At 41.1% G+C, this 11,520-nt stretch overlaps 1 protein-coding gene across 1 annotated transcript; it reads left to right on the top strand.

Moving 5' to 3' along the window:
- The first annotated feature begins 3,892 nt into the window (after nucleotides 1–3,892).
- LOC144669407 (ferritin, heavy subunit-like) lies at nucleotides 3,893–5,690 on the top strand. The gene is made up of 4 exons (XM_078531816.1): nucleotides 3,893–4,041; nucleotides 4,667–4,813; nucleotides 4,986–5,111; nucleotides 5,449–5,690. Exons 1-4 carry the CDS (start codon nucleotides 3,940–3,942, stop codon nucleotides 5,593–5,595), a joined length of 522 nt encoding a protein of 173 aa, XP_078387942.1. The 5' UTR covers nucleotides 3,893–3,939; the 3' UTR covers nucleotides 5,596–5,690.
- Nucleotides 5,691–11,520: the final 5,830 nt, after the last annotated feature.

Raw genomic sequence — 11,520 nt, 5'->3', positions numbered from 1 at the left:
GATACTTTCGACTTCAGGTATACAATCTTTCCTCAAGTCACGATAGATTTGCAGGAGGGGTAAAACATGAGACTCCACAGGTCTTAAATTTGACAGAAAGAACTCTGCACCAAACTTCTCCTTGAGCATGAAGTTCTGCTTGATACTTCCCCACTCCGTTTCCACAGCTTGTCTAGTTGCCTTGCAAAGTCACTGCTAACTTGGTGGTGCTGGTCCATCTCTTAACTATTGCAATCAACATTGGTATTGCAGACTTGCTCTGGATCAGACAAGGCACATTAATTCCCCAAGAGATGTTTTAACATTGTGATTAACACCATCTACAGGGTAGAATTTCCATTTGCACACTCAACAACCTGAGATATAGTGTGAAGCTCTGATTCAGAAAATCAATATCAGTTTAAGGAAACCAATTGTTTCACTGACAAGAATCCATTAAAAAAATTAGGAAAAATGGAAGCGCAAGGAATTGGAGGAACCCTTTTGACATGGTTGGGGAATTGGTTAGAATGCAGGAGATAGAATAGGGATAATGGGTGTGTACTCCAATTGACTGTGACTAGCCATCTTCCCCCAGGGATCTGTACAGAGGCCTCTATTCTTTCATCTATGGTATTTGTAAATAGAAAGAAAAACAGATGCATATTCAAGCTCCCTGATGATGCTCATTTGGGTGGCACAGTGAATAGTGTAGATGGGAGCATAAAGAGCAAATGGACATCGATAAAGTGAGTGAACAAAACTGTGGCAGAGAGAGTTCCATGTGAAGAAGAGCAAGGCCATCCACTTTGGACCAGCAAACATAAATCAGAGGGTTTTTTTCTAAATGTTTGGGAGCTAGGACCAAAGCGCGGAGATATTTAAAATCCATGTACAGAAATTACAAAAGCTATTAAACAAACAAAAATGAATTGAAAAGGCCAATAGAATCTTCATCTCAATGGGGCTGGAATACAAAGGGCTGGAGGTTCTGCTACAGTTGCACAGAATCTGAGTCTCAGCACTTCTGGAACACTCTTCAGTTCCAATATATCTGCCCGGGAGGGAGGGAGTGCAGCACAGAATCACCAGAATGATGCCAGGACTAAAGGGGTTAAACTATTTGAATATTGTTAAGGCCGAGGTAGTTAGAATCTTGATAAACAAGGGGGTGAAAGGGTTTCGAGGGTAGGCGGGAATGTGGGGTTGAGGTTACAATCAGATCAGCCATGATCTTATCGAATGGCAGAGCAGGCTCGAGGGGCCGAGTGGCCTACTCCTGCTCCTAATTCGTATGTTCGTATGAGAAAGTTTGCACAGAAGCATCTTGCATTCTCTAGAAAATAGAATAAAATAAGGGATTATAATTGAGGTGTTAAAGATGATTAATTGATTTGATAGGCTAAATGGTCTCCTCCAGTTCCAATGTTGCAATCACAGAAAAATTATGCAAAACTACCTGTATTGCACAGCTCTGATTGGCTCTGGGGATCACACCCTACCACCAGCCACATTCCCACGCCCCTCCATTCCACTCACTAGTTGGTGCCTGGATTCATGGTAGATTCCTGACTGGCTATTGGGAATTGTCAATCATCATTGGTGATGTCATTCCCTGTTTGAATGCAGGATGTCCCAGTGGTATAAATACAAGAGCTTGCGTTAGCAAGAGTTAGTTCTAGAACTTTTTAAGGTAACAGTATTATTGCAGATGGCTTCCCAAGTGCATCAGAACTACCACAAGGACTGTGAGGATGCTGTTAACAAGCAGATTAACCTGGAGCTCTATTCCTCCTATGTTTATCTCTCTCCATGGTGAGATTTGTCATGTTTGGTTCCTATTTTAAAATTAAGACTATGACTTCATTGCATTCTGAGCTGGTAGAATTTCTTTGTCCATGAGTTGGCTTTAGAATTTAATGCTGTGGCTCCACAGCCCACCCCTGAGAAAGAATAACAAACATTATCCCTAAAGACAGGATTGGGTTCTGTAATTAATTGTCCTATTCCCGAAGTGTGAGGATCCCATGAAGTTTCTAATAGAAGACTCATGAAGATGTGAACCTGGATGGAAGCAATTAAATGTAACTGGATGACTAGATAGTGAAATATTACCTGACTGGTTGTAGTCAACCATTTCTAAATGAGTGGATCCTGTTGTGCTGAACTCTTTCTCACCTCTGACTGGATCCTTAATATGAAGCAATGATTCAAAATCTTCAACTACTGAATTTGAAGGGTTTTTTTTTCCACCACTGACATTAGATGCCTATGGAAGAAGAAAAAGCATATGTCATTTTAAGTTGATGCACAAATGCAACTTAAATACAGTACTAATATAAACTCATTCTGCTGAACTAGACACAAGAACTTTCAATATATTGAGAAACATTAATTGAGGTGATATACTTAAATTTGTAAGCTTGTTAATTAAAAGCCAAGTATTGAAGTGGAGAAAGGGTAACTTATCCACCTGAAGCTTCCATTTTTAAGTTCTCTATGGGTGAGATATGGAGTCTGTTCTGAATCTTACATTCTTTGTCTCTCCCTCCAGTCCTTTTACTTTAACCGGGATGATGTTGCCCTGCGTCACTTTGCTGAGTTCTTCAAGGAGCAGTCACATGAGGAACGGGAACACGCTGAGAAACTGATGAAATTCCAGAATAAACGTGGAGGCTGGATCATCCTGGAGGATGTCCAGGTTGGGTTTTAACTTGAATGTTTTATGTGCAATTTAGATTAATTGAATTATTTAAAGGAATCTTTTATCTTGCCATTACACCCTTAAGTTCTTAATCCATTGAGTTTAATGACAAATTGCTGGTGTTGGGGGCCAAGTGAGCTGGTATAGCATAAATTGATTTTTGGATTACCTGATCTAATGGATAGAGGAGGATCAATAAATCTGAATATTTGGATGGAATGATTTTCTGCACTCTGAACTATTACTTCTGACTTTGGTGCCTGCGCAGGAGACTGGTGTGAAATGTGGGCCAAAGCTGTAAACATGGATGGGTGAAGTCCATTGAGGATTTTAAACAGGGACTAGTAAATTGGGTCACTGACTGCCCTCCAATCTTATGTCCAGTAATGGTCTCCACTGTCATCTGAGTAAACCCCAATATGCTATTCTTCATGTGCACAGACTAACTTCTGTTATTTCTAAATTGTAACATCCCTTGGAATTTCTGCTCCCAATGTCACTAACAAGACTTCTTTCCCCTTTCATAAACCAGAGCAGGATGAGTGGAGTGATGGTCTGGAGGCAATGCAGAGAGCTCTGCAGATGGAGAAGAATGTGAACCAGAGTCTGCTGGATCTGCACAAGCTCTCCTCTGGGAACACTGACCCTCATGTAAGGTCCTGATGTTGAGGCTGATATTGGAACCTGCCCTTCACTTTGGTAGAATTTCATATGTTTCTCACTTTTCCGACTGCTTTGACTTAATCAGAGGATATCTACACTGTAGACTTGGATCACTAACCAGTTCCCAGAGCTTTTTTTATTCCGTGACCTCAAGGTTTCTTTCGCTATTTAATGGAATTGTGGTTCACTACTTGTGGGTAATTCTGGCTGCAGTCCTTTGAGTATATGAAGGCATATGGAGCCAAGGTGAAAAATGGCTTTAAAGTTCAGACCAGCCAGGATATAATGGAATGAACAGACTGTGGGGCTCAATGGCCTCTTCCTACGTTGCAATCACAGAAAAATCATCCAAATCTGCCTATACCCCAAAGTTCTGATTGGCTCTGGGAACTACACCCCACCCCTTCTCCATTATTGGTGTCAGGATTCATGGGAGATTGCTGATTGGCTATCAAAGGTGGTCAATCATCATTGATGATGTCATTCCCTGTTTGAGTGCAGGATGTCCCAGGAGTATAAATACAAGAGTTTGTGCAGGGCTAGGTTACAGTGTTGTTGTTTGAACTTGGTTCTTGTTACCAGTAGAATAGAAGATGACTTCCCAAGTGCGTCAGAACTACCACAAGGACTGTGAGGATGCTGTTAACAAGCCGATCAACCTGGAGCTCTATTTCTCCTATGTTTATCTCTCCATGGTGAGTGTTGTATTTTTGAGCATGTGATTTTAAAATTAAGAGTGATTTTGATTGTATTCTGGGCAGGTGGGATTTCTCTAGGTCAATGAATGGGGCTCAGAACATTCCCAGTGAATGTTATGGAGTGAGACTTTTGTTGAAGGTATTTTTAACAGACTGTCTTCTGCTCTATAATAACTTCACCCAGTTCTGAACTGTTTATATTTGAACTTAACTCGAGGGCTCCATGAAGCTTCCGATAAAGGATTTATCTTGAAGGTGAATGAATAGCAATTAAATTTAATGAGGTGACTAATGCAAAATTGACTATTTAGGATGAGAGTTTTCCTCCCTCCCCATTCTAAATGAGTAAATCCTGTTGCACTGGGCTTTCTTTTGAGATTGAATTGTTGTATTAAACTGAATTTGTATTGGGCTTTCTATTTTTAATCACTGATTTTAAATCTAGGAAAGGGATGCCCTGCTATTGCATTAAGCATGGACTGAGTGTTGAAACAACTTCAACACTTTTTTTTTCAAATGAGTCTAATGGTTTGAAATCATTTATTCTAAAACTTTCAAGTTGGCCATGGACATAATCTACACTTGCTCTGACTCTTCCTTTCCATTTTGTCTCTCCCTGCAGTCCTTTTACTTTGACCGGGACGATGTTGCCCTGCGTCACTTTGCTGAGTTCTTCAAGGAGCAGTCACATGAGGAACGGGAACACGCTGAGAAACTGATGAAATTCCAGAATAAACGTGGAGGCCGGATCATCCTGGAGGATGTCAAGGTTGGATTTGATGCTTTATCTGCATCCCCTTTGACTGATGTAAATGCCGTGGTTTACTAATTCTTGTAGCTCATTGTTTCCTGGCAACATGGACCTCTGGTTGCTTTACTCGCACTTTCTCATATGATGTTTAATCCATTGTAAATGAACTGTCTGCCTTTTCCCCTTTCAGAAACCAGAGCAGGATGAGTGGGGCAATGGTCTGGAGGCAATGCAGAGAGCTCTGCAGATGGAGAAGAATGTGAACCAGAGTCTACTGGATCTGCACAAGCTCTCCTCTGGGAACACTGACCCTCATGTAAGTGCTGTAGCTGATATTGGAATCTGCCCTTCACTCTAGAATTGCATATATGATTCACACTTGCAGACTGTAGAATGCCTTTTTAAAATGTAAACATTGTGATCCAGGTCTACAAAAGCAGCACCCAGAGCATTTGGATTGTGAGACCTCCATGTTCCTTGAGGGACACTCCCAGTTTAATGGAACTGTGACATGCTGCTTGGGTACATTTTAACCAGAATTGCCCACATCACCCATGTGCAGTAGTTTTTCCATCCTCCCAACACAAAGAATTTTCATCCAGGAAAGATCCTCTCTAATATCTTCAGTTTCTCTCCTATTGTCTTGTTTCCAGCTTTGTGACTTCCTGGAGACTCACTACTTGGATGAGCAAGTGAAGATGATCAAGAAGCTTGGAGATTACATCACCAACCTGAAGAGACTGGGAGCCCCTGAGAATGGCACGGAAGAGTACCTGTTTGACAAGCTCACCCTGAGCTGACTGGGTTTTTGGAATCATTATTCTAAACGTGGTGTTGAAATGTAATCCAATTCTGCTTTCTGTTATGTGTATGGAAATAAAGTACAGTATTCATCATGGAAGTGTATCTCCATTTTCTTTTTTCTTTTATGGGGTGTGGGTGTTACTGGCCCATCTCTAACTGCCCTTTGAACTGAGGGTCTTGCTAGGCCATTTCAGAGGGTGCTTGAGTCAACCACATTGCTGTGGGCCGGGAGACAGATGTAGGTCAGACTGGGTGAGGGTGGCTGATTTCCTTCCCTAAAATACATGCATCAGCCAATTAAGTTTTTAACAACAATACATGGCCAGCATTATTGAGACTAGATTTTTGATTTATTATTTGAGTTGTAATCCCTCCAGCTACTGTGGTGGGATTTGAGCCCATGTCCCCAGAGCATTAGCCTGGGCCTCTGGGTTATTAGTCCTGTGAGATTACTGCTGCACCACTGTCAACCCAAGTTCTGATTCCCTAGCTGTAGAAAATGCAGTTTCATTCAAAACTTCTAACATGTCTTCAGTTCTTCCCTGACCAACTTCCTTTTCCGTGCCTGCCCAGGGTAACTTGATGACCTCTCCTCTTCATCATTTAGAAGCTTGTAGGGAATTTCAGAAATATGCAATTTCTGGAACTATAACTGCCCCAATCCTGGTGTAAAGGGGACTTCTAGTATCTACAGGTGGAATGTCAGGAAGCTATGGAACGTTAGAAATTGGGAAAGGATGCCAAATTAGTGCATTTGCTTTTAGGCTGGAGAGTATCTGCTTCAGATTTGGCAAAGGTTAGGAGGGAAGGCATGTACAATTGAGGGTTTTTATCTTAGACTGTAACAAGTGGTTTTTTTAATATATGTTAAAAAGATTGACCACTTAACTTTTTCGCAGGTGGACATTTGTGCAACTGCTGCCTGCACCTCTCTCCGAGGGATGTACTTTTCAGTCTTTGAATAAACACAAATATTTGGGGCAGGTAGCCAAAACATTCCTACATTCCAGGTATAAAATCTTTCCCCTTCAACCCATTCTCAAACTTGACATTTGCAGTAGGGGAAGAATTCTGGATTTGGTAGCACAAATTTGATGGGATTAACATTCCACATCAATTTAGTGAGGAGTTCAGTTTGAAACTGTACTGATGCACATTCTGTTGCCCAATTCATTGGTTGGTATTTTTCATATTTACTGCAGACTCTGATACAAAGTCAGTCTCTTCCAATCCGCTGGGGTCAGTGTTGTGAATATTCATATCGTAGGCATGTTTTGGACCCCCACCCTGCAAGAGGTTCTTCAATGAGCTGGTTAACATGGATCCAATTGTGTTCAACACTCTACAGGGTGGAATTCCCATTTGCAAACTCATCAATCTGAGATATATTGTGAAGCTCTGATTCTGAGAAGACACTATCAGATTCAGCTTGAGGAAAGTCAAAGAAACCAACCACAATTACATCACTGACAAAGTTTCATGCCATAGATTGTTAAGACCGTTGCAATTGGATGCAACCTTCAGACATTGCTGGAAATTAGTTAGGATATAGGAAGAAGAGAGTAGGCATAATGGGTGTGCACTCAAATTGGCAGGATGGGACTAGTTATCTCCCCTGGGATCTGTGCAGAGGCCTCCGTGTCTTGTTATCTTTATAAATGGCATAGAGAAATGAACAGGGAGCCATATATTCAAGTTTCCTGATCACAAGTTAGGTGGCACAGTAAATAGTGTAGATGGGAGAGGGAGGTTGCAGAGGACATTGATAAAGCGAGTGAGAAAAACTGTGGCAGAGAGTGTTCAATGTGAGGTCATCCACTTTGAATCCAGAAAGATAAATCAGAATTTTTAATAAATGGCGAGGAGATGGGAACTGTGGAGAAAGAGTTGGGGTCCATGTAGGAATGAGGAGCAGAGAGATTAAGGATCAATCTACAGCAATTCCTAAAATCTAGTGGACCATAACAAAACTAAATTGTAATGGAAATAAGACATTAGTCTTCATCTCAAGGGGCTTGGAATATAAAGAGGTGGATGTTTTCTACAGTTGTATAAAGTGTGAGTGAAGGAACATCTGGAACACTGTTTCAGTTCTGATATATTGGCTTTGGAGGGAGTGCTGCACAGATTCACCAGAATGATACCAGGGCTAATGGGGTGAAATTAGGAGGACAGTTTGTACAGAATAGTCTTGCAGTCCTTTTGAGTATATGAAGGCATATGGAGCCAAGGTGAACAAATGGCTTTAAAGTTCTGACCAGCCAAGATATAATTGAATGGTGAAAGACTGTGGGGCTCAATGGCCTCTTCCTACGTTGCAATCACAGAAAAATCATCCAAATCTGTGTGCACCCCAAAGTTCTGATTGGCTCTGGGAACCACACACCACCCCTTCTCTCTTATTGGTGTCAGGATTCATGGGTGATTCCTGATTGTCTAACAGAGATTGTCAATCATCATTGGTGATGTCATTCCCTGTTTGAATGCAGGATGTCCCAGGAGTATAAATACAAGAGTTTGTGCAGGATAAGGTCATATTGTTATTTGAACTTGGCCCTTGTTACCAGTAGAATTGAAGATGACATCCCAAGTGTGTCAGAACTACCACAAGGACTGTGAGGATGCTGTTAACAAGCAGATCAATGTGAAGCTCTATTGCTCCTATGTTTACCTCTCCATGGTGAGTGTTGTATTTTTGGGGGTATGATTTTCCAATTAAGAGTGATTTGATTGTATTCTGGGCATGTGGGATTTATCTAGGTCAATGAATTGGGCTTAGAATGTTCCCAGTGAATGTTATGGAGTGAGACTTTTGTTGAAGGTCTTGTTAACAGACTGTCTCCTGCTCTATAATAACTTCACCCAGTTCTAAACTGTTTGTTTGAAACTAGCTCCAGGACTCCATGAAGCTTCCAATAGAGGATTTATCTTGAAGGTGAATGAATCTGGTCAATAATAACAATCAAACTTAATCAGATGACTAGCTAGTGCAAAATTGACTATTTAAGATGAGTGCTTTTCTCCTTCCCCATTCTAAATAAGTAAATCCTGTTGCACTGGGCTTTCTTTTGAGACTGAATTGTTGTATTAGACTGAATTTGAAAGATTTCTCTTTGATTTTAAAAGTTTGAAAAAAAATGCTTGGAAAGGGATGAGGATGTCCTGCAATTGCATTAAGCATGGGTGTTCCTTCCCTAAAGAACATGAATGAGTCAGATGAGTTTTAACAACAATACATGGTCATTGTTACCAAGGACTAGCTTCTCAATTCTAGATTTCTCTTAAATTTCACCAGCTGCCATTATGGAATTTGAACCCATGTCCTAGAACATTAGCCTGGTCCTGAGGAATTACTACTATACTACTGTCAACCTCAGTTCACAAAGATTCTTAGCTGGAAAAAATGTGATTTTATTTAAAATGTTAATATAATCTGTCCAACTTCCTAGATTTGATCCAATGCCTGCCCAGGCTAGTTTACTGACTTCTGCTCATCACTAAAAAGCTTGCAGGGAATTTCTGAAGTCTGCAATTTCTGCAACTGTATTCTCTCAATTCCTGCTGCAAAGGGGCTTTCTAGTAGCTGCAGGTGAAACTGGGAAAGGACACAATTAGTGCATTCACTTGTTTTTATTATCTCCTCAGTCTGGAGAGCCTCTGCTTCAGATTTGCATTTTGCAAGACATGTGGGATTTGAGGTATTTTATACTAGACTGTCACAAACCACTCACTGGTTTTTTTTGGTGGGGGTTGGGAGGTCGGGTTGCTGTAAACATATAAAGATTGACCATGTTCAGGCAGGTGGGCATTTGTTCAGCTGCTGCCTGCACCTCTCTTCTCCAAGAGATGTACTTAGAATCTTGGGTGAGCAAATGCAGAAATACTTGGGGCAAGTAGCCAAACACACTACATTGTGGGTATAAAATCTTTCCTCATGCTACAGTCTTAAACTTGAGACTTGTGGAAGGGGCAAAACACAGGATTTTGCAGCTCAAGTTTGATGGGGTTAAAACTCCAAATCGCAGTTTAGTGAAGAGTTCAGTTGGAAACTCTGCACTGATGCACATTCTGTTTTCCTGTTTGGTTGGTTTTATCAAATGTCTGATGTAACTTAACCTCTCTCATTCCTTTGCGATCAACATTGTGGAAATTTCTATTGATGTGCTTTGGACCCCACCCACTGTCATGAAGATATAATACTTTTCATGTTGTTGGAATTTATTGTAGAGTAATAGTAGGGTCAAGGTCTGTGTGTGATTTAATTGAGTTAAAGGCAGCTGGTCTGGAGGCATTGATGTAACAGAAGATAAGATCGGTTTGAAATGTTAAGTAGGTAAACATAGGTGTAAAGGGAATATTTGCATCTTTAAATGAACCAGACTAGCTTGATTTCAATTGTAAATGAACTGTCTGCCTTTTCCCCTTTTCAGAAACCAGAGCAGGATGAGTGGAGCAATGGTCTGGAGGCAATGCAGAGAGCTCTGTAGTTGGAGAAGAATGTGAAGCAGAGTCTGCTGGATCTGCACAAGCTCTCCTCTGGGAACACTGACCCTCATGTTAGTTCCTGATGTTCCAGCTGATATTGGAATCTGCCCTTCACTCTAGAACTGCATATATGTATCACATTTGCAGACTGTAGATAGCATCTTTTTAAAATAGAAACTTTGTGATCCAGGTCGACCAAAAGCAGCTCCCAGAGCATTTGGATTGAGACCTCCATGTTCCTTGAGGGACACTCCCAGTGTAATGGAATTGTGACCTTGCTGTTTGCGCACACTTTAGCCAGAGTTGCCCGCATCACCCATGTGCAGTACTTTTTCTATCATCCCAATGCAAAAAGAATTTTCATCCAGGAAAGATCCTCTCATATCTTTAATTTCTCTCCTATTGTCTTGTTTTCAGCTTTGTGACTTCCTGGAGACTCACTACTTGGATGAGCAAGTGAAGATGGTCAAAGTTCCATGCCATAGATTATTAAGGCTGTCACAAAAATTAGTTAGGATATAGGAAGAAGAGAGTAGGCATAATGGGTGTGCACTCAAATTGGCAGGATAGGACTAGTTATCTCCCCTGGGATCTGTGCAGAGGCCTCCGTGTCTTTATCTTTATAAATGGGAAAGGGATAGAGAGCCATATACTCCAGTTTTCTGATGACATCAAGTTAGGTGGCACAGTAAATAGTGTAGATGGGAGAGGGAGGTTGCAGAGGACATTGATAAAGCGAGTGAGAAAAACTGTGGCAGAGAGTGTTCACTGTGAGGTCATCCACTTTGAATCCAGAAAGATAAATCAGATTTTTTAATAAATGGCGAGGAGATGGGAACTGTGGAGAAAGAGTTGGGGTCCATGTAGGAATGAGGAGCAGAGAGATTAAGGATCAATCTACAGCAATTCCTAAAATCTAGTGGACCATAACAAAACTAAATTGTAATGGAAATAAGACATTAGTCTTCATCTCAAGGGGCTTGGAATATAAAGAGGTGGATGTTTTCTACAGTTGTATAAAGTGTGAGTGAAGGAACATCTGGAACACTGTTTCAGTTCTGATATATTGGCTTTGGAGGGAGTGCTGCACAGATTCACCAGAATGATACCAGGGCTAATGGGGTGAAATTAGGAGGACAGTTTGTACAGAATAGTCTTGCAGTCCTTTTGAGTATATGAAGGCATATGGAGCCAAGGTGAACAAATGGCTTTAAAGTTCTGACCAGCCAAGATATAATTGAATGGTGAAAGACTGTGGGGCTCAATGGCCTCTTCCTACGTTGCAATCACAGAAAAATCATCCAAATCTGTGTGCACCCCAAAGTTCTGATTGGCTCTGGGAACCACACACCACCCCTTCTCTCTTATTGGTGTCAGGATTCATGGGTGATTCCTGATTGTCTAACAGAGATTGTCAATCATCATTGGTGATGTCA

This window comes from Cetorhinus maximus, chromosome 29 (assembly GCF_964194155.1).
Source record: "Cetorhinus maximus chromosome 29, sCetMax3.hap1.1, whole genome shotgun sequence".
Classification (NCBI taxonomy): Eukaryota; Metazoa; Chordata; class Chondrichthyes; order Lamniformes; family Cetorhinidae; genus Cetorhinus; species Cetorhinus maximus.
Note: the sequence above shows the minus strand (reverse complement) of the source record. Positions and strands in the feature narration are given on the sequence as shown.